Source organism: Heptranchias perlo, unplaced genomic scaffold (genome assembly GCF_035084215.1).
Source record: "Heptranchias perlo isolate sHepPer1 unplaced genomic scaffold, sHepPer1.hap1 HAP1_SCAFFOLD_44, whole genome shotgun sequence".
NCBI lineage: Eukaryota > Metazoa > Chordata > Chondrichthyes > Hexanchiformes > Hexanchidae > Heptranchias > Heptranchias perlo.
Genome location: NW_027139453.1, coordinates 10,560,001 through 10,583,587, shown reverse-complemented (window position 1 = coordinate 10,583,587; position 23,587 = coordinate 10,560,001). Strand labels below are relative to the sequence as shown.

At 39.1% G+C, this 23,587-nt stretch overlaps 1 protein-coding gene across 1 annotated transcript in view; it reads right to left on the bottom strand.

Moving 5' to 3' along the window:
• Positions 1–23,587, bottom strand: part of LOC137312964 (alpha-2-macroglobulin-like) — a 144,823-nt gene that overhangs the window by 54,175 nt on the left and 67,061 nt on the right. The window contains exon 23 of the mRNA XM_067979323.1: positions 21,574–21,657. Coding sequence (XP_067835424.1) covers positions 21,574–21,657 — 84 coding nt within the window. The remainder of the gene's footprint in view (positions 1–21,573; positions 21,658–23,587) is intronic.

Here is a 23,587-nt window from a genome sequence, read left to right as displayed (position 1 = left end):
ACTTAAGAAAAGGCATACTTGCTCTCGAGGCAGTACAAAGAAGGTTCACTCGGTTGATCCCGGGGATGGGGGCGGACATATGAGGAGAGGTTGAGTAGATTGGGACTCTACTCATAGGAATTCAGAAGAATGAGAGGCGATCTTATTGAAACACATAAGATTGTGATGGGGCTTGATCGGGTGGATGCGGTAAGGATGTTCCCAAGGATGGGTGAAACTAGAACTAGGGGTCATAACCTTAGAATAAGGGGCTGCTCTTTCAAAACTGAGATGAGGAGAAACTTCTTCACTCAGAGGGTAAAAGGTCTGTGGAATTTGCTGCCCCAGGAAGCTGTGGAAGCTAGATCATTGAATAAATTTAAACCAGAAATAGACAGTTTCCTCGAAGTAAATGGAATTATGGGTTACGGGGAGCGGGCAGGAAATTGGACATGAATTTAGATTTGAGGCTAGGATCAGATCAGCCATGACCTTATTGAATGGCGGAGCTGGCTCGAGGGGCCGATTGGCATACTCCTGCTCCTATTTCTTATGTTCTTATGTTCTTAGAATCCCAATCTCAATCATCAAAAACACAATCCCAATCCCAAACCCCCAAAACACAATCCCAATCTCAATCCAAAAAATAGAATCCAAAACCCAATCCCAAACTCAATCCCAAAAACCCAATCCCAATCTCAAACCTCAAAAACACGTTCCTCATCTCAATCACCAAAAACACAATCTCAATCTCAATCCCAATAACACAAACACAATCTCAAACCCCCAAAACACAATCCCAATCTTAAAATCTAAAAACACAATCCCGATCTCCGTCACAAGAATACAATCGTAAACAATTTTACAACACCAAGTTATAGTCCAGCAATTTTATTTTAAATTCACAAGCTTTCGGAGGCTTCCCCCTTCGTCAGGTGAACGTTCACCTGACGAAGGGGGAAGCCTCCGAAAGCTTGTGAATTTAAAATAAAATTGCTGGACTATAACTTGGTGTTGTAAAATTGTTTACAATTGTCAACCCCAGTCCATCACCGGCATCTCCACATCAAGAATACAATCAGAATCTCAATCACCAAAAACACAATCCCAATCTCAAACCCCAAAATAGAATTCCAATCTCAATCACTAGAAACACTATCCCAATCTCCATGCGCAAAAACACAATTCTGAACTCAATCCCCAAAAACACAATCCCTATCTCAAACTCCAGAAACACAAATCCAATCTCAATCACCAAAACGCAATCCCAATCTCAATCCCAAACACACAACCCCAATCTCAAACGCCAAAAACACAAACCCAATCTGAATCACCAACAACACAATCCCAATCTCAAGATCCGCAAACACAATCCCAATTTCAATCCGAAAAACACAAGCCCGATCTCCATCACCAGAATGCAATCCCAATCTCAATCACCATAAAAACAATCCCAATCTCAATCCCCAAAAACACAATCCCAACCTCAAACTCCAAAAGTGTAATCCCAATCTCAATCACCAAAATATAATTCCAATCTCAATCCCAAAGCCACAATCCCAACCTGTATCACAAAAACACAATCACAATCTCAAACCCCCAAAACACGATCCCAATCTCAATCACTAAAAAACAATCTCAATCTCAAAGCCACAAAACACAGTCACAATCTCAATGCATGAAAGCACAATACCAATCTCAATCCCAAAAAGGGAATCCCAATCTCAAACCCCAAAAACACAATCCCAAACTCAAAAACCAACAACACAAGCCCAATCTCAAACTCCGAAAACACAATCCCAATTTCAATCTCAAAACACAATCCCGATCTCCATCACATGAATGCAATCTCAATCTCAATCCCTATAAAAACAATCCCAATCTCAATCCCGAAAAACACAATCCCAAACTTAATCCCCAAAAACACAATCCCAATTTCAATCCCCAAAACACAATCCCGATCTCCATCACAAGAAAGCAATCTCAATCTCAATCACTATAAAAACAATCCCAATCTCAATCCCGAAAAACACAATTCCAATCTCAATCATTAAAAACACAATCCATATCTCAATCCCCAATAACACACTCCCAATCTAAAACATCAAAAGCGTAATCCCAATCTCAATCACCAAAACATAATTCCAATGTAAATCCCAAAAACACAATCCCAATCACAAACTCCCAAAATACAATCCCGATCTCCATCACCAGAATGTAATCCCAATCTCAATCACCATAAAAACAATCACAATCTCAAACCCCAAAAACACAATCGCAAACTCAAACTCCAAAAGTGTAATCACAATCTCAATCACCAAAATATAATTCCAATCTCAATCCCAAAACCACAATCTCAATCTATATCACAAAAACACAATCCCAATCTCAAACCCCCAAAACACGATCCCAATCTCAATCACCAAAAAACAATCCCAATCTCAAAGCCACAAAACACAGTCACAATCTCAATGCATAAAAGCACAACCCCAATTTCAATCCCAAAAACACAATCCCAATCTCAAACCCCAAAAAAACAATCCCAATCTCAATCACCAACAACACAAGCCCAATCTCAAACTCCGAAAACACAATCCCAATTTCAATCCCAAAAACACAATCCCGATCTCCATCACAAGAATGCAATCTCAATCTCAATCACTATAAAAACAATCCCAATCTCAACCCCGAAAAACACAATTCCAATCGCAATCATTAAAAACACAATCCATATCTCAATCCCCAATAACGCAATCCCAATCTAAAGCAACAAAAGCGTAATCCCAATCTCAATCACCGAAACATAATTCCAATGTCAATCCCCAAAACACAATCCCAATCTCAAACTCCCAAAATACAATCCGGATCTCCATCACCAGAATACAATCCGATTCTCAATCACCAAAACACAATCCCAATATCAATCCAAAAAACACATTCCAAATCTCAAACACCAAATACAAAATCCCAATGTCAAACACAAAGAACACAATCCCAATCTCAATCTCCAAAAACACAATTCAAATTTCAATCCAAACATCACAATCGCAATCTAAATCACGAAAAACACAATCCCAATCTCAATTACAAAAACACAATCCCAATCTAAATCTCAAAAAACACAACCCCAATCTCAAACACCAAAACCACAATCCGAATCTCAATCACCAAAAAACAATCCCAATCACAATCCCAAAAACACAATCGCAATCTCAAACACCAAAAACACGATCCCAATCTCAATCACCAAAAACACAATCCCAATCTCAAACCCACAAAACACAATCCGAGTCTCAATCACCAAAACAAAATCCCAATCTCAATCCCCAAAATACAATCCAAAACAGAAACTCATTCTCAATTCAAAAAAACACATTTTCATTCTCAAACCTAAAAAACACAATCCCAATCTCATTCACCCAAAAAACAATCCCAATCTCAATCCCCAAAAACAAAATTCCAATCTCAATCACTAAAAACACGATCCCAATTTTAATCACAAAAACACAATCCTGATCTCCATCATCAGAATACAATCTCAATCGCAATCACCAAAAGCACAATCCCAATCTCAATCCTATCAAACATATTCCAAATCCCAAACACCAAAAACACAATCTCTATCTCAATCATAAAGAACACAATCCCAATTTCAATCCCAAAAACACAATCGCAATTTCAATCACAAAAACACAATCCCAATCTAAATCCCCCAAAACACAATCCGAATCTCAAACATACAAAACACAATCCGTGTCTCAATCACGAAAATACAATCACAATCACAATCCCAAAAACACATTCCAAAACACAATCTCGATCTCAATTCCAATAAAACAATCCCAATCTCAATCCCCATAAACACAATTCCAATCTCAATCACTAAAATGACAATCCCAATCTCAATCCCAAAAACACAATCCGAATCGTAAACCCCAAAAAAACAATCCCAATATCAATCACAAAAACACAACCCTGATCTCCATCACCAGGATTCAATCCCAATCTCAGTCAATAAAAACACAATCTCAATCTCAATCCCAAAAACACAATTCCAATCTCAATCACCAAAAACACAATCGCAATCGCAATCGCCAAAAACACAATCCTAACCTGAAACACAAAAAGCGTATTCCCAATCTCAATCACCAAAACAGAATCCCAATCTCAATCCACAAAACACAATCCAAATCTCAAACCCCAAAAACACAATGCCAATCTCAATCATAAAGAATACAATCCCAATCTAAATCCCCAAAAACAAAATTCCAATCTCAATCACTAAAAACACAATCCCAATTTCAAGCACAAAAACACAATCCCGATCTACATCATCAGAATACCATCCCAATCTAAATCACTTAAAACACAATCCCAATCTCAAATCCCAATAAAACATTCCAAATCTCAAACCCCAAAAACACAATCCCAATCTCAATTACCAAAACACAATCCCAATCTCAATCACCAAAACACAATCACAATCTCAATAACCAAAAACACAATCCCAATCTCAAACTTCGAAAACAAATACGAAATTTCAATCCCAAAAACACAATCCCGATCTCCATCACCAGAAGACAATCCCAAACTCAATCACCATAAACACGATCACAATCTCAATCCCCAAAACCAGAATTCCAATCTCAATCACTAAAAACATAATCCCAATCTAAATCCACCAAAACACAAACCCAATCTCAAACCCCGAAACACATTCCCAATATCAATCCCTAAAATACAATCCCGATCTCAATTCTAAATACACAATCCCAATCTCAAACTCTAAAAATACAATCCCGATCTCCATCACCAGATACATTACGATTCTCAAACACTAAAACACAATCCCAATAAAACATTCCAAATCTCCAACCCCAAAAACACAATCCAAATCTCAATCCCAAAAACACATTCACAATCTCAAACCCCAAAAACAAAATCCCAATCTCAATAACCAAAAACACAATCCCAATCTCAAACTCCGAAAACAAATTCGAAATTTCTATTCCAAAAACACAATCCCAATCTCCATCATCAGAATGCAATCCCAATCTCAATCACGATAAAAACAATCCCAATCTCAATCCCGAAAAACACAATTCCGATCACAATCACGAAAAACACACAATCCCAATCCAAATCACCAAAAACACAATTCCAATCTCAATCACGAAAAATACAATCCATATCTCAATCCGTAAAAACACAATCCCAATCTCAAACTCCGAAAACACTATCCCGATTTCAATCCCAAAAACACAATCCCGATCTCAATAGCAAAAACACATTCCCAAACTCAAACTTCAAAATTACAATCCCGATCTCCATCACCAGAATAAAATCCGATTCTCAATCACCAAAACTCAATCACAATCTCAATCTCAAAAACACATTCCAAATATCAAACCCCAAAAACACAACCTCAATCTCAATTACCAAAGTACACAATCCCAATCTCAATCCCCAAAAACACAATTCCAATCGCAATCATTAAAACGGAATCCCAATCTCAATCCCCAAAAACAGAATCCCATTCTCAATCCCCAAAAACACCATTCCAATCTCAATCCGCAAAAACACAATTCCAATCTCAATCACTAAAAACACAATGCCAATCTAAATCCCCAAAAACACAATCCCAATCTCAAACCCCGATACACAATCCGAATCTCAATCACAAAAATACAATCCCGATCTCAATCCCAAAAACACAATCCCAATCTCAAACTCCAAAAATACAATCACGATCTCCATCAACAGAAAGCAATCCTAATATCAATCACGATAACAACAATCCCAATCTGAATCCCGAAAAACACAATTCCAATCTCAATCACTAAATACACAATCCCAATCTAAATCACCAAAAACATAATTCCAATCTCAATCACGAAAATTACAATCCATATCTCAATCCGCAAAAACACAATCCCAATCTCAAACTCCAAAAATACAATCCGGATCACCATCACCAGAATACAATCCGATTCTCAATCACCAAAACACAATCCCAATCTCAATCTAAAAAACAAATTCCAAATCTCAAACTCCAAAAACACACTCCCAATCTCAATTAACAAAACACAATCCCAATCGCAATCCCAAAAACACAATGCAAATCTCAAACTCCAAAAACACAATCCCAATCTCAATGACCAAAGAACACAATCCCAATCTCAAACTCCGAAAGCACAATCTCAATTTCAAACTCAAAAACACAATCCCGATCTTAATCACCAGGATACAATCACAATCTCAATCACTAAAAGCACAATCCCAATCTAAAACTCCAAAAATACAATCCCGACCTCCATCACCAGAATAAAATCCGATTCTCAATCACAAAAACACAATCACAATCGAAATACCCAAAAACACAATCCCAATCTCAAAATCCAATAACACAATCCCAATCTAAATGAACAAAATACAATCCTAATCTCAATCCCAATAACGCATTCCCAATCTCAAACCTAAAAAACACAATCCCAATCTCATTCACAAAAAAACAATCCCAATCTCAATCCCAAAAAACAAAATTCCAATCTCAATCACTAGAAACACAATCCCAAGCACAATCCCCAAACACACAATTCCAATCTCAATCACAAAAAGCACAATCCCAATCTCAATCCCCTAAAACACGATACCAATCTCAATCCCTTGAAGAAAATCCCAATCTCAATCCCAAAAACACATTCCAAATCTCCATCACCAAAAGACAATCCCAGTCTCAAACGCGAAAAACACAACCACAATTTGAATCCCAAAAACCCAATTGCAATCTCAATCACCAAAACACAATCCCAATCTCATTCACCAAAAAAACAATCCCAATCTCAATCCTCCAAAACAAAATTCCAATCTCAATCACAAAAAACACAATCCCAATCTCAATCACCAAAATCACAATCCCAATCTCAATCTCTCAAAATAAAATTCCAATCTAAATCAATTAAAACACAATCCCAATCTCAATCCCAAAAAAAACATTCTTCCAATCTCAATCACGAGATTCACAATCCCAATCAAAACCCCCCAAAAAACTATTCCAATCTCAATCCCCAAAACACAATCCAAATCTCAATCCCCCAAAACACAATCCAATGTCAGTCCCAATAAGACAATCAAGCTCAATCGCCAAACAAACAATCCCAATCTCAAACCTCAAAAATACAATCCCAATCTCAGTCCCGTAAAACACGATCCCAATTTCAATCCCAAAAAGACAATCCCAATCTCAAACGCGAAAAATATAATCCCAATTTCAATCCTAAAACACAATCGCAATCTCAATCACCCAAACACAATTCCAATCTCAATCCCAAAAACACAATACCAAACTCAAAGCTCAAAATCACAATCGCAATCTTAATCACGAAAAACACAATCCCAATCTCATTCACCAAAACACAATCCCAATCTCAGTCACCAAAAACACAATCACAATCTCAATCACGAAAAACACAATCCCAATCGCAATCCCAAAAAGACAATCCCAATCTCAAACGCGAAAAATACAATCCCAATTTCAATCCTAAAAACACAATCGCAATCTCAATCACCCAAACACAATCCCAATCACAATCCCAAAAACACAATCCCAAACTCAAAGCCCAAAATCACAATCGCAATCTTAATCACGAAAAACACAATCCCAATCTCAATTACCAAAACACAATCCCAATCTCAATCCCGAATACACAATCGCAATCTCAATCACGAAAAACACAATCCCAATCTCATTCACCAAAACACAATCCCAATCTCAGTCACCAAAAACACAATCACAATCTCAATCACGATAAAAACAATCCCAATCGCAATCCCAAAAAGACAATACCAATCTCAAACGCGAAAAATACAATCCCAATTTCAATCCTAAAAACACAATCGCAATCTCAATCACCCAAAAACAATCCCAATCTCAATCCCAAAAACACAATCCCAACCACAAAGCCCAAAATCACAATCGCAATCTTAATCACGAAAAGCACAATCCCAATCTCAATCACCAAAACACAATCCCAATCTCAATCCCGAATACACAATCGCAATCTCAATCACGAAAAACACAATCCCAATCTCATTCACCAAAACACAATCCCAATCTCAGTAACCAAAAACACAATCCCAATCTCAAACCCCAAAAACGCAATCCCAATCTCAAACTCCGAAAACACAATCCAAATTTCAATCCCCAAAACACAATCCTGATCTCCATTACAGAATACAATCCAAATCTCAATCACTAAAAACACAGTTCCAATCTCAATCCCCCAAAACACAATCACAATCTCAAACTCCAAAAGCGTAACCCCAATCTCAATCACCAAAACATAATCCCAATCTGAACTCCAAAAACACAATCCCAATCTCAAACTCAAAAAATACATTCCCGATCTCCATCAACAGAATACAATCCGATTCTCAATCACCAAAGCACAATCCCAATTTCAATCCCAAAAACACAATCCCACTCTCAAACCCCCAAAACACAATCCCAATCTCAATCGCCAGCAACAAAATCCCAATCTCAAAACTCCGAAAACAAAATTACAATTTCAATCCCAAAAACACAATCCCAATCTCAATCACAAAAACACAATCCCAATCTCAATCCCCAAAAACACATTCCCAATCTCAAACGCCAAAACACAATTTCAATCTCAATTCCAAAAACACAATTCCAATCTCAAACTCCAAAAACACAATCCCGTTCTCCATCACCAGAATGCAATCAGATTCTCAATAACCAAACCACAATCACAACCGCAATCCCAAAAACACATTCCAAATCTCAAACCCCAAAAACACAATCCCAATCTCAATCACCAAAGAACACAATCCCAATCTCAAACTCCAAAAACGCAATCATAATTTCAATCCCAAAAACACAATCATAATTTCAATCCCAAAAACACAATCGCAATCACAATCACGAAAAACACAATCGCAATCTCAATCAACAAAACACAATCCCAATCCAATTCCCAAGAAACACAATCCCAATCTCAAACTCAAAAAATACATTCCCGATCTCCATCAACAGAATACAATCCGATTCTCAATCACCAAAGCACAATCCCAATTTCAATCCCAAAAACACAATCCCACTCTCAAACCCCCAAAACACAATCCCAATCTCAATCGCCAGCAACAAAATCCCAATCTCAAAACTCCGAAAACAAAATTACAATTTCAATCCCAAAAACACAATCCCAATCTCAATCACAAAAACACAATCCCAATCTCAATCCCCAAAAACACATTCCCAATCTCAAACGCCAAAACACAATTTCAATCTCAATTCCAAAAACACAATTCCAATCTCAAACTCCAAAAACACAATCCCGTTCTCCATCACCAGAATGCAATCAGATTCTCAATAACCAAACCACAATCACAACCGCAATCCCAAAAACACATTCCAAATCTCAAACCCCAAAAACACAATCCCAATCTCAATCACCAAAGAACACAATCCCAATCTCAAACTCCAAAAACGCAATCATAATTTCAATCCCAAAAACACAATCATAATTTCAATCCCAAAAACACAATCGCAATCACAATCACGAAAAACACAATCACAATCTCAATCAACAAAACACAATCCCAATCCAATTCCCAAGAAACACAATCCCAATCTCAAACTCGAAAAACATAAACACAATCCACATCACCAAAAGACAATCCTAACCTCAATCCCAATAACACAATCCCAATCCCAAGCACAATCACGAAAAACACAATGCCAATCTCAATCACAAAAGCACAATCCCAATCTCAAGCCCAGCAACACAATCCCAATCTCAAACCCCAAAACACGTTCCCCATCTCAATCACCAAAAGCACAATCTCAATCTCAATTCCAAAAACACAATCCATATCTGAAACTCCAAAAACACAATCCCAATCTCAATCACAAAATACAATACCAATCTCAATCCCAAAATCAAAACCCCAATCTCAAAACACAAAAACACAATCCCAATCTCAATCCACAAAAATACAATTCCATTCTCAATCACCAAAAACACAATCACAATCTCAATCCCCCAAAACAAAATTCCTATCTCAAACCCCAAAAACACAATCACAATCTTAAACTCCAAAAACACAATCCCAATTCCAATGCCAAAAACACAATCCCGATCTCCATCACCGGAATACAATTACAATCTCAATCACTAGAAACACAATCAAAATCTCAATCCACCAAAACACAATCACAATCTCAATCACCAAAAACACAATCCCAATCTCAATCACTAAAAACACAATTCCAATCTCAATCACCAAAAACGGAATCGCAATCTCAATCCCAAAACAAAATCCCAATTGCAATCACAAACACAATCCCAACCTCAATCCCGAAAACACAATCAATGGCTCAATCACCAAAACAAATTCCAATCTCAATCCCCATATGCACAATCCCAACCTCAATCACCATAAACACAATCCCAATCTCATCCCAAAAACACAATCACGATCTCCATCACCAGAATACAATTCCAATCTCAATCACTAGAAACACAATCACAATCTCAATCCCAAAAACACAATTGCAATCTGAAACCCCAAATCACAATCCCAATCTCAATCCCCCAAAACACAATCCAAATCTCAATCCCCCAAAAAACAATCCAAATCTCAATCTCCCAAAATACAACCCCAACCTCAAACCCCAAAAACAAATTTCCAATCTCAATCCCAAAAAAACCCAATTACAATCACAAACACAATCCCAACCTCAATCCCGAAAACACAATCCATGTCTCAATCACCAAATCAATTTCCAATCTCAATCCACATATGCGCAATCCCAACCTCAATTACCATAAACTCAATCCCAATCTCAATCTCAAAAAACACATTCCCAATCACCAAAACAAAATCCCAATTTCAATCCCACAAAACACACTCCCAATCTCAATCCGCAAAAACACAATCCCAATCTAAATCACAAAACCAATCCCAAAACACAATCCAAATCTCAATTACAAGACTCAATCCCAAACTCAATCCCCAAAACACAATCCCAATCTCAATCACAAAAACAAAATCTCAATCTCAATCCCCAATAACACAATCTCAATCTTAATCCCAAAAAGACATTCACAATCTCAACCCCCCAAAAAATCCGAATCTCATTCACCAAGAAAACAATCCCAATCTCGTCCTCAAAACACAATCTCAAATCTCAATCCCAAATACACAGTCCCTATCTCAATCACCAAAAATAAAGTAAAAATCTCAATCTCCAAAACACAATACCAATCTCAAACACAGAAAACACAACCCAATCTCAAACCCACAAAACACAATACGAATCTCAATCACCAAAACACAATCGCAATCTCAATCACCAAAACACAATCCGAATTTCAATCCCAAAAACACAATCGCAATCTCAATCACGAAAAACACAATCCCAATCTCAATCACCAAAGCACAATTCCTATCTCAAGCCCCAAAACACAATCCCAATCTCAAACCCAAAAACACGTTCCCCATCTCAATCACCAAAAGCACAATCTCAATCTCAATTCCAAAAAAACAATCCACATCTCAAACTCCAAAAACACAATCTCAATCTCAATCCCAAAAACACATTCCCAATCAAAAAAAACACAATCCCAATCCCAATCCCCCAAACACACTTCCAATCTCAACCCGCAAAAGCACAATCCCAATCTCAATCTCAAAACCAATCCCCCCAAAAAATCCAAATCTCAATTGCAAAATACAATCCCAATCTCAATCCCCAAAACACAATCCAGATCTCAAACCCCAAGAACAAAATCCCAATCTCAATCACCAAAAGACAATCCCAATCTCAAACGCGAAAAACACAATCCCAATCTCAATCTCCAAAAACACAATCCCAATCTCAATGTCCAAAACACAATCCGAATTTCAATCCCAAAAACACAATCGCTATCTCAATCACGAAAACACAATCCCAATCTTAATCACCAAAAACACAATCCCAATCTCAAACTCCAAACACACAATCCCAATTCGAATCACAAAAAAACACAATCCCAATCCCAATCACGAAAAACACAATCCCAATCTCAATCATCAAAGCACAATCCCTCTCTTAAGCCCAAAAACACAATCCCAATCTCAAACCCCAAAAACACGCTCCCCATCTAAATGACCAAAGGCACAATCTCAATCTCATTTCCAAAAAAAAAACAATCCATATCTCAAACTCCAAAAACACAATTCCAACCTCAATCACCTTAAGGACAATCCCAATCTCAATCCCAAAAGCACATTCCTAATCACCAAAATACAATCCCAATCACAATTCCCCAAAACATACTCCCAATCTCAATCCGCAAAAGCACAATCCCAATCTCAATCCCAAAACCAAACCCAAAACATAATCTAAATCTCAATTGCAAAATACAATCCCAATCTCAATCCCCAAAACAAAATTGCAGTCTCAATCACCAAAACACAATCCCAAACTCAATCCCCAAAACACAATCCCAATCTTAATCCCCAAAAACACATTCCCAATCTCAATCCGCAAAAGCACGATTCCGATCTCAATCCCAAAACCAAAACCAAAACACAATCCAAATCTCAATTGCAAAATACAATCCCAATCTCAATCACCAAAACACAATCCAAAACTCAATCCCCAAAACACAATCCCAATCTCAAACCCCAAAAACACGCTCCCCATCTAAATGACCAAAGGCACAATCTCAATCTCATTTCCAAAAAAAAACCAATCCATATCTGAAACTCCAAAAACACAATTCCAACCTCAATCACCGTAAGGACAATCCCAATCTCAATCCCAAAAGCACATTCCTAATCACCAAAATACAATCCCAATCACAATTCCCCAAAACATACTCCCAATCTCAATCCGCAAAAGCACAATCCCAATCTCAATCCCAAAACCAAACCCAAAACATAATCTAAATCTCAATTGCAAAATACAATCCCAATCTCAATCCCCAAAACAAAATTGCAGTCTCAATCACCAAAACACAATCCCAAACTCAATCCCCAAAACACAATCCCAATCTTAATCCCCAAAAACACATTCCCAATCTCAATCCGCAAAAGCACGATTCCGATCTCAATCCCAAAACCAAAACCAAAACACAATCCAAATCTCAATTGCAAAATACAATCCCAATCTCAATCACCAAAACACAATCCCAAACTCAATCCCCAAAACACAATCCCAATCTCAATCCCGAAAACACAATCCATGTCTCAATCACCAAATCAATTTCCAATCTCAATCCGCATACGCGCAATCCCAACCTCAATCACCATAAACTCAATCCCAATCTCAATCTCAAAAAACACATTCCCAATCACCAAAACAAAATCCCAATTTCAATCCCACAAAACACACTCCCAATCTCAATCCGCAAAAACACAATCCCAATCTCCATCACAAAACCAATCCCAAAACACAATCCAAATCTCAATTACAAGACTCAATCCCAAACTCAATCCCCAAAACACAATCCCAATCTCAATCACAAAAACAAAATCTTAATCTCAATCCCCAATAACACAATCTCAATCTTAATCCCAAAAATACATTCCCAATCTCAACCCCCCAAAAAATCCGAATCTCATTCACCAAGAAAACAATCCCAATCTCGTCCTCAAAAACACAATCTCAAATCTCAATCCCAAATACACAGTCTCTATCTCAATCACCAAAAATAAAGTAAAAATCTCAATCTCCAAAACACAATCCCAATCTCAAACACCAAAAACACAATACCAATCTCAATCACAGAAAACACAACCCAATCTCAAACCCACAAAACACAATACGAATCTCAATCTCCAAAAACACAATCCCAATCTCAATGTCCAAAACACAATCCGAATTTCAATCCCAAAAACACAATCGCTATCTCAATCACGAAAAACACAACCCCAATCTTAATCACCAAACACACAATCCCAATTCGAATCACAAAAAAACACAATCCCAATCCCAATCACGAAAAACACAATCCCAATCTCAATCATCAAAGCACAATCCCTCTCTTAAGCCCAAAAACACAATCCCAATCTCAAACCCCAAAAACACGCTCCCCATCTAAATGACCAAAGGCACAATCTCAATCTCATTTCCAAAAAAAAACCAATCCATATCTCAAACTCCAAAAACACAATTCCAACCTCAATCACCGTAAGGACAATCCCAATCTCAATCCCAAAAGCACATTCCTAATCACCAAAATACAATCCCAATCACAATTCCCCAAAACATACTCCCAATCTCAATCCGCAAAAGCACAATCCCAATCTCAATCCCAAAACCAAACCCAAAACATAATCTAAATCTCAATTGCAAAATACAATCCCAATCTCAATCACCAAAACACAATCCCAAACTCAATCCCCAAAACACAATCCCAATCTCAATCCCAAAAACACAATCTCAATCTCAATCCCCAAAAACACAATCCCAATCTTAGTCCAAATAAGACATTCCCAATCTCAACCCCCAAAAAATCCCAATCTCAGTCACCAAGAAAACAATCCCAATCTCGACCTAAAAAACACAATCTCAAATCTCAATCCCAAAAGTACAATCTCAAATCTCAATCCCAAATACACACTCCCTATCTCAATCACTAAAAATAAAATCAAAATCTTAATCACCAAAACAGAATCCCAATCTCAATCCCTAAAACACAATCCCAATCTCAAACACAAAAACACAATCCCAATCTCAATCCCCAAAACACATTCCTAATCACGAAAATACAATCCCAATCACAATCCCCCAAAACATACTCCCAATCTCAATCCGCAAAAGCACAATTCCAATCTCAATCCCAAAACCAATCCCAAAACATAATCCAAATCTCAATTGCAAAATACAATCCCAATCTCAATCCCCAAAACACAATTGCAGTCTCAATCACGAAAGCACAATCCCAAACTCAATCCCCAAAATACCATCCCAATCTCAATCCCAAAAACACAATCCAAATCTCAAACTCCTAAAACATAATCCCAATTTCAATCCCAAAAACACAACCCCGATCTCCATCACCAGAATACCATCCCAATATCAATCACCAAAAACACAATCCCAATCTCAATCTCCCAAAACACAATTCCAATCTGAATCCCTCAAAGCACAATCCCAATCTCTATCCCAAAACCAATCCCAAAACACAATCAAAATCTCAATTGCAAAACACAATTCCAATCTCAATTCCAAAAACACAATCCAGATCTCAAACCCCAAAAACACAATCGCAATCTCAATTACGAAAAACACAATCCCAATCTCAATCAGCAAAAGACAATCCCAATCTCAAACGCGAAAAACACAATCCCAATCTCAAACTCCAAAAACACAATCCCTATCTCAATGACCAAAACAAAATCCGAATTTCAATCACAAAAACACAATCGCTATCTCAATCACGAAAAACACAATCCCAATCTCAATCACCAAAATTACAATCCCAATCTCAACCTCCAAACACACAATCCCAATTTCAATCCCAAAAAAACACAATCACAATCCCAATCACGAAAAACACAATCCCAATCTCAATCACAAAACACACTGCCAATCTCAATCCCAAAAACAAAACCCCAATCTCAAAGCCCAAAAATACAATCCAGATCTCAAACTCCAAAAACACAATTCCAACCTCAATCACCATAAGGACAATTCCAATCTCAATCCCCAAAACACATTCCTAATCACCAAAATACAATCCCAATCACAATACCCCAAAACATACTCCCAATCTCAATCCGCAAAAGCACAATCCCAATCTCAATCCCAACACCAATCCCAAAAAATATGCAAATCTCAATTACAAAATACAATCCCAATCTCAGTACCCAAAACACAATTGCAGTGTTAATCACCAAAACACAATCCCAAACTCAATTCCCAAAACAAAATCCCAATCTCAATCCCACAAAATTCATTCCCAAACTCAATCCGCAAAAGCACAATTCCAATCTCAATCCTAAAACCAAACCCAAATACACACTCCCTATCTCAATCACTAAAAATAAAATCAAAATCTCAATCACCAAAACAGAATCCCAATCTCAATCCCAAAAACACAATCCCAATCTCAAACTCCAAAAACACAATCCCAAACTCAATCACCAAAACGCAATCGCATTCTCAATCACCAAAAGCACAACCCGATCTCAGAACCACAAAACACAATACGAATCTCAATCACCAAAACACAATCCCAATCTCAATCCAAAAACACAGTCCTAATCTCAAACCCCAAAAACATAATCCCAATCTCAATCCCAAAACCAAACCCAAAACACAATCCAAATCTCAATTGCAAAATACAATCCCAATCTCAATCCCCAAAATACAATCGCAGTCTCAATCACCAAAACACAATCCCAAACTCAATCCCCAAAACACAATCCCAATCTCAATCACCAAAATCACAATGCGATTCGCAATCACCAAAACACAATCCCATATCTAAGCCAAAAACACATTCCAAATCTCAAACCCCCAAAATAGAAACTCAATCACAATCAGCAAAGAATACAATCCAAATCTCAAACTCCAAAAACACAATCCTAATTTGAATCCCAAAAATAAAATCCCAATCTCAATCATCAAAACGCAATCCCAATCTAAATCCACAAAAATACAATCCTAATCTCAAACTCCAATAAAACAAATTCAATCTCAATCACCAAAGCACAATCCCAATCTCAAGCCCAAAAACACAATCCCAATCTTCAAACACGAAAAACACAATCCTAATCGGAATCACCAAAAAAGCAATCCCAATCTCAAACTCCAAAAACACAATCCCAATTTCAATCCTAAAAACAAAATAGCAATCTCAATCCCCAAAAACACAATCTCAATCTCAATCTCTAAAACACAATCACAATCTCAATCACCAAATACACAATTCCAATCGCAATCCCCAAAAGCACCATTCCAATCTTAATCCCAAAAAAAATCCCAATTTCAATCACAAAAACACAATCCCAATCTCAAACTCCAAAAAAAACAATCCCAATCTCAATCCCGCAAAGCACAATCACAATCCCAATCTCCAAAACACATTCCGAATCTCAATCCACAAAACACAATCCCAATCTCAATCACCAAAATCACAATGCGATTCGCAATCACCAAAACACAATCCCATTATCTAAACCAAAAACACATTCCAAATCTCAAACCCCCAAAATAGAAACTCAATCTCAATCGGCAATGAATACAATCCCAATCTCAAACTCCAAAAACACAATCCCAATTTCAATCCCAAAAATAAAATCCCAATCTCAATCATCAAAACACAATCCCAATCTAAATCCACAAAAATACAATCCTAATCTCAAACTCCAATAAAACAAATTCAATCTCAATCACCAAAGCACAATCACAATATCAAGCCCAAAAACACAATCCCAATCTCAAACCACCAAAAACACGTTCCACATCTCAATCACCAAAACACAATCCCAATCTCAATCCCAAAAACACAATCCCAATCTCAAACACGAAAAACACAATCCTAATCGGAATCACCAAAAAAACAATCCCAATCTCAAACTCCAAAAACACAATCCCAATTTCAATGCTAAAAACAAAATCGCAATCTCAATCCCCAAAAACACAATCTCAATCTCAATCTCTACAACACAATCACAATCTCAATCACCAAATACACAATTCCAATCGCAATCCCCAAAAGCACAATTCCAATCGCAATCCCAAAACAAAATCCCAATTTCAATCACAAAAACACAATCCCAATCTCAAACTCCAAAAAACACAATCCCAATTTCAATCCCAAAAACACAATCACAATGTTAATCAGGAAAAACACAATCCCAATCTCAATCACCAAAGCACAAACCCAATCTCAATCCCCCAAAGCTCAATCACAATCACAATCTCCAAAACACATTCCGAATCTCAATCCCCAAAACACAATCACAATCTCAAACCTCCAAAACACAATCCCAAACTCAATCACCAAAATCACAATCCCAATCTCAATCCCTCAAAACACAATTCCAATCGCAATCCCAAAACGAAATCCCAATTTCAATACCAAAACACAATCCAAATCTCAATCCAAAAAGCACAATCTCAATCTCAATTCCAAAAACACATTCCATATCTCAAACTCCAAAAGCACAATCCCAAACTCAATCACAAAACACAATCGCAATCTCAATCCCCAAAAACACAATCTCAATCTCAATCTCTAAAACACAATCACAATCTCAATCACCAAATACACAATTACAATCGCAATCCCCAAAAGCACAAATCCAATCGCGATCCCAAAACAAAATCCCAATTTCAATCCCAAAACACAATCCAAATCTCAACAACAGAAACACAATTCCAATCTCAATCCCCAAAAACACAATCTCAATCTCAAACTCCAAAAATACAATGCCGATCTCCATCAACAGTATACAATCCGATTCTCAATCACCAAAACACAATCCCAATCTCAAACCCCAAAACAAATTCCAAATCTCAAGCCCCAAAAACACAAACTCGATCTCAATCATCAAAGAACACAATCCCAATCGCAAACTCCAAAAACACGATCCCAATTTCAATCCCAAAAACACAATCCCAATCTCAGTCACCAAAACACAATCCCAATCTAAATCCACAAAAACACAATCCCAATCTCAAACTCCAAAAACACAATCGCAATCTCAATTAGCAAAGCACAATCCAAATCTCAAACCCACAAAACACAATCCGAATCTCAATCACCAAAACACCATCCCAATCTCAATCCCAAAAACACAATCTCAATCTCAAACCCGAAAAACACAATCCTAATATGAATCACCAAAAACATAATCGCAATCTCAAAATCCAAAAATACAATCCCAATTTCAATCCCAAAAACACAATCCTGACCTCCGTCACCAGAATACATTCCCAATCTCAATCGCCCAAAACACAATCCCAATCTCAATCACCAAAGCGCAAACCCAATCTCAATCCCCCAAAGCACAATTCCAATTTCAATCTCCAAAACACATTTCGAATGTCAATCCCCAAAACACATTCCCAATCTCAACCCCCAAAAAATCCCAATCTCATTCACCAAGAAAACAATTACAAACTTGTCCTAAACACACAATCTCAAATCTCAATCCCAAAAACACAATCTGAAATCTCAATCCCAAACACACACTCCCTATCTCAATCAACAAAAATAAAATCAAAATCTCAATCACCAAAACAGAATCCCAATCTCAATCCCAAAAACACAATCCCAAAATCAAACACCAAAATCACAATCCCAATCTCAATCACCAAAAACACAACCCAATCTCAAACCCACAAAACATAATACGAATCTCAATCACCAAAACACAATCCCAATCTCAAAACCCAAAAGCACAATCGCAATCCCCCAAAACACAATCCCAATCTCAAACTCCAAAAACACAATCCCAATCTCAATCACCAAAACACAATCGCAATCTCAATTCCAAAAACACAATCCCAATCTCAAATTCCTAAAACATAATCCCAATTTCAATCCCAAAAACACAATCACGATGTTAATCAGGAAAAACACAATCCCAATCTCAATCACCAAAGCGCAAACCCAATCTCAATCCCCCAAAGCTCAATCCCAATCACAATCTCCAAAACACATTCCGAATCTCAATCCCCAAAACACAATCAGAATCTCAAACCTCCAAAACTCAATCCCAAACTCAATCACCAAAATTACAATCCCAATCTGAATCCCCCAAAACACAATTCCAATCGCAATCCCAAAACGAAATCCAAATTTCAATACCAAAACACAATCCAAATCTCAATCCAAAAAACACAATCCCAATCTCAAACCCCAAAAACACGTTCCCCATCTCAATCACCAAAAGCACAATCTGAATCTCAATTCCAAAAACACAATCCATATCTCAAACTCCAAAAGCACAATCCCAAACTCAATCACAAAACACAATCCCAATCTCAATCCCAAAAACACAAACCTATTCTCAAAACCACGAATTAGAATCCGAATCTCAATCACCAAACACAATCCCAATCCCAATCCCAAAAACACAATCGCAATCTCAAGCGCGAAAAACACAATCCGAATTTCAATCACCAAAACACAATCCCAATCTCAAACTCCAAACACACAATCCCAATTTCAATCCCAAAAAACAAAATCCCAATCTCAATCACGAGAAACACAATCCAAATCTCAATCACAGATCACAAGGTCAGACATGAAGCTCACGGGTGGGGCCTAACGTGATACAGAATATGGCTATTATTTACTCCCAAACAGGGTAAAATTACCCCCCATCAACCTAGATCCGATTTACACTGCCGGCTCCAGCAACCTTTCCATGGAATTTCTCCCACAGCTTGAACCCCCTCCCGGAGAGAAAAAAGAGAGAATCCCCCTGTTCACAGCTTGAAAGAACAATCCCAATCTCAAGCCAAAAAACACAATCCCAATCTCAAACCCCAAAAACACGTTCCCCATCTCAATCACCAAAAGCACAATCTCAACCTCAATTCCAAAAACACAATCCATATCTGAAACTCCAAAAACACAATCCCAATCCCAATCACAAAACACAATCCCAATCTCAATCCCAAAACAAAACCCCAATCTCAAACACCCAAAACACAATCCCAATCTCAAACCCCCAAAACACGTTCCCCATCTCAATCACCAAAAACACAATCCCACACTTAAACTCCAAAAGCACAATCCCAATTCCAATGCCAAAATCTCAATCCTGATTTCCATCACCAGAATACAATCACAGTCTCAATCCCCCAAAACACAATTCCAATCTCAATCACAAAACCCAATCCCAATCTCAATTCCTAAAACAAAGCCCCAATATCAAACCACGAAAACACAATCGCAATCTCAAACTCCAAAAACACATTCCTAATCTCATTCCCCAAAAACACAAACCCAATCACCAAGGAACACAATCCCAATCTCAAACTCCAAATACACAATCCCAATTTCAATCCCAAAAACACAATCGCAATCTCAATTACGAAAAACACAATCCCAATCTCAAACTCCAAAAACACAATCCCAATCTCAATCACCAAAACACAATCCTAATCTCAATCCCAAAAACTCAATCCCAATCGCAAACCCCAAAATCACAATCCCAATCTCAATCACCAAAACACATTACCAAACTCAAACCCCAAAACACAATCCCAATCTCAAACCGCAAAGCACAATCCCAATCTCAAACCCCCAAAACACAATCGCAATCTCAAACCTAAAAAAACACAATCCCTATCTCAAACCCCAAAAACACAATCCCAATCTCAATCACCAAAAACACAATCCCAATCTCAAACCCCAAAAACACAAGCACAATCTCAATCACCAAAAACACAATCCCAATCTCAATCATCAAAACACCATCCCAATCTCAATCACCAAATGACAATCCCAATCTCAATCTCGGGTGAGAGAAGGTAACGCAGCACAGGCCTAATTTGGAGCCTGGGCTTTTCCTGCTCTGTGTTTGAGCATTCAGTAACTGAGGGGGCTTGGCTCTTACCCAGCACGGTGATGTCGGCCCTGCTCGATCCTTCAACCACATTTTCCGGAACCTGGAGGTGAATTTTTTCTGTGATCGTTTTGCCTGGAATGCAAAAGATCACAAGGTGAGACATGAAGCTCACGGGTGGGGCCTCAGGTGATACAGAATATGACTATTATTTACTCCCAAACAACGTAAAATTACCCCCCATCAACCTCGATCCCATTTACACTGCCGGCTCGAACAACCTTTCCATGGAAATTATCCCACAGCTTGAACCCCCTCCCGGAGAGAGGGAGAGAATCCCCCTGATCACAGCTCGAACCCCCTCCCCCAGAGAGAGAGAATATCCGTGATCACAGCTCGAACCCCCTTCCCCAGAGAGAGAGAGAGAGAGAATCCCCCTGATCACAGCTCGAACCCACTTCCCGAGAGTGAGAGAGAGAATCCCCCTGATCAAAGCTCGAACCCACTTCCCGAGAGTGAGAGAGAGAATCCCCCTGATCAAAGCTCGAACCCACTTCCCGAGAGTGAGAGAGAGAATCCCCCTGATCAAAGCTCGAACCCCCTCCCTCATAGAGAGAGAGAAACCCCTGATCACAGCTTGAACCCCTTCCCCCAGATAGAGAGAATCCCCCTGATCACAGCTCAAACCCACTCCCTCAGACAGAGAGAGAGAATGACCCTGATCACAGTTCGAAACCACTCCCCGAGAGAGAGAGAGCGAGAGAGAATCCGCCTGATCACAGCTCGAAACCCCTCCCCCAGAAAGAGAGCGAGAATCCCCCTGATCACAGCTCGAAACCCCTCCCCCAGAAAGAGAGACAGAACCCCCCTGATCACAGCTCGAAACCCCTCCCCCAGAAAGAGAGACAGAACCCCCCTGATCACAGCTCGAAACCCCTCCCCCAGAAAGAGAGAGAGAATCCTCCTGATCACAGCTCGAACCCCCTCCCACAGCGAGAGTGAATCCCCCTGATCATAGCTCAAATCCCCTCCCCCAGAAAGAGAGAGAGAGAGCGATTCCGCCTGATCACAGCTCGAACCCCCTCACCGAGAGAGAGAGAGAGAGAGATTCCCCCTTATCACAGCTCGAACCCCCTCCCCGAGAGAGAGTTAGAGAATACCCCTGATAACAGGTCGAAACCCCTCCCACAGAAAGACAGAGAATCCCCCTTATCACAGCTCGAACTCCCACCCCCAGCGAGAGAGAATCCCCCTGATCACAGCTCGAACCCCCTCCCCCAGAGAGAGAGAGAGAGAGAGAGAGAACCCCCTGATCACAGCTCGAACCCCCTCCCCCAGAGAGAGAGAGAGAGAGAGAATCCCCTGATCACAGCTCGAACCCCCTCCCCAGAGAGAGAGAGAGAGAGAATCCCCTGATCACAGCTCGAACCCCCTCCCCAGAGAGAGAGAGAGAGAATCCCCTGATCACAGCTCGAACCCCCTCCCCAGAGAGAGAGAGAGAGAGAATCCCCCTGATCACAGCTCGAACCCCCACCCCCCGAGAGAGATAGAGAGAATCCCCCTGATCACAGCTCGAACCCCCACCCCCAGAGAGAGAGAGAGAGAATCCCCCTGATCACAGCTCGAACCCACTTCCCGAGAGTGAGAGAGAGAATCCCCCTGATCACAGCTCGAACCCCCACCCCGAGAGAGAAAGAGAGAATCCCTCTGATCACAGCTCGAACCCCCTCCCACAGCGAGAGAGAATCCCCCTGATCATAGCTCAAATCCTCTCCCCCAGAATGAGAGAGAGAGAGCGATTCCGCCTGATCACAGCTCGAACTCCCTCACCGAGAGAGAGAGAGAGAGATTCCCCCTTATCACAGCTCGAACTCCCTCACCGAGAGAGAGAGAGAGAGATTCCCCCTTATCACAGCTCGAACCCCCTCCCCCAGAGAGAGAGAGAGAATCCCCTGATCACAGCTCGAACCCCCTCCCCAGAGAGAGAGAGAGAGAATCCCCCTGATCACAGCTCGAACCCCCACCCCCCGAGAGAGAGAGAGAGAATCCCCCTGATCACAGCTCG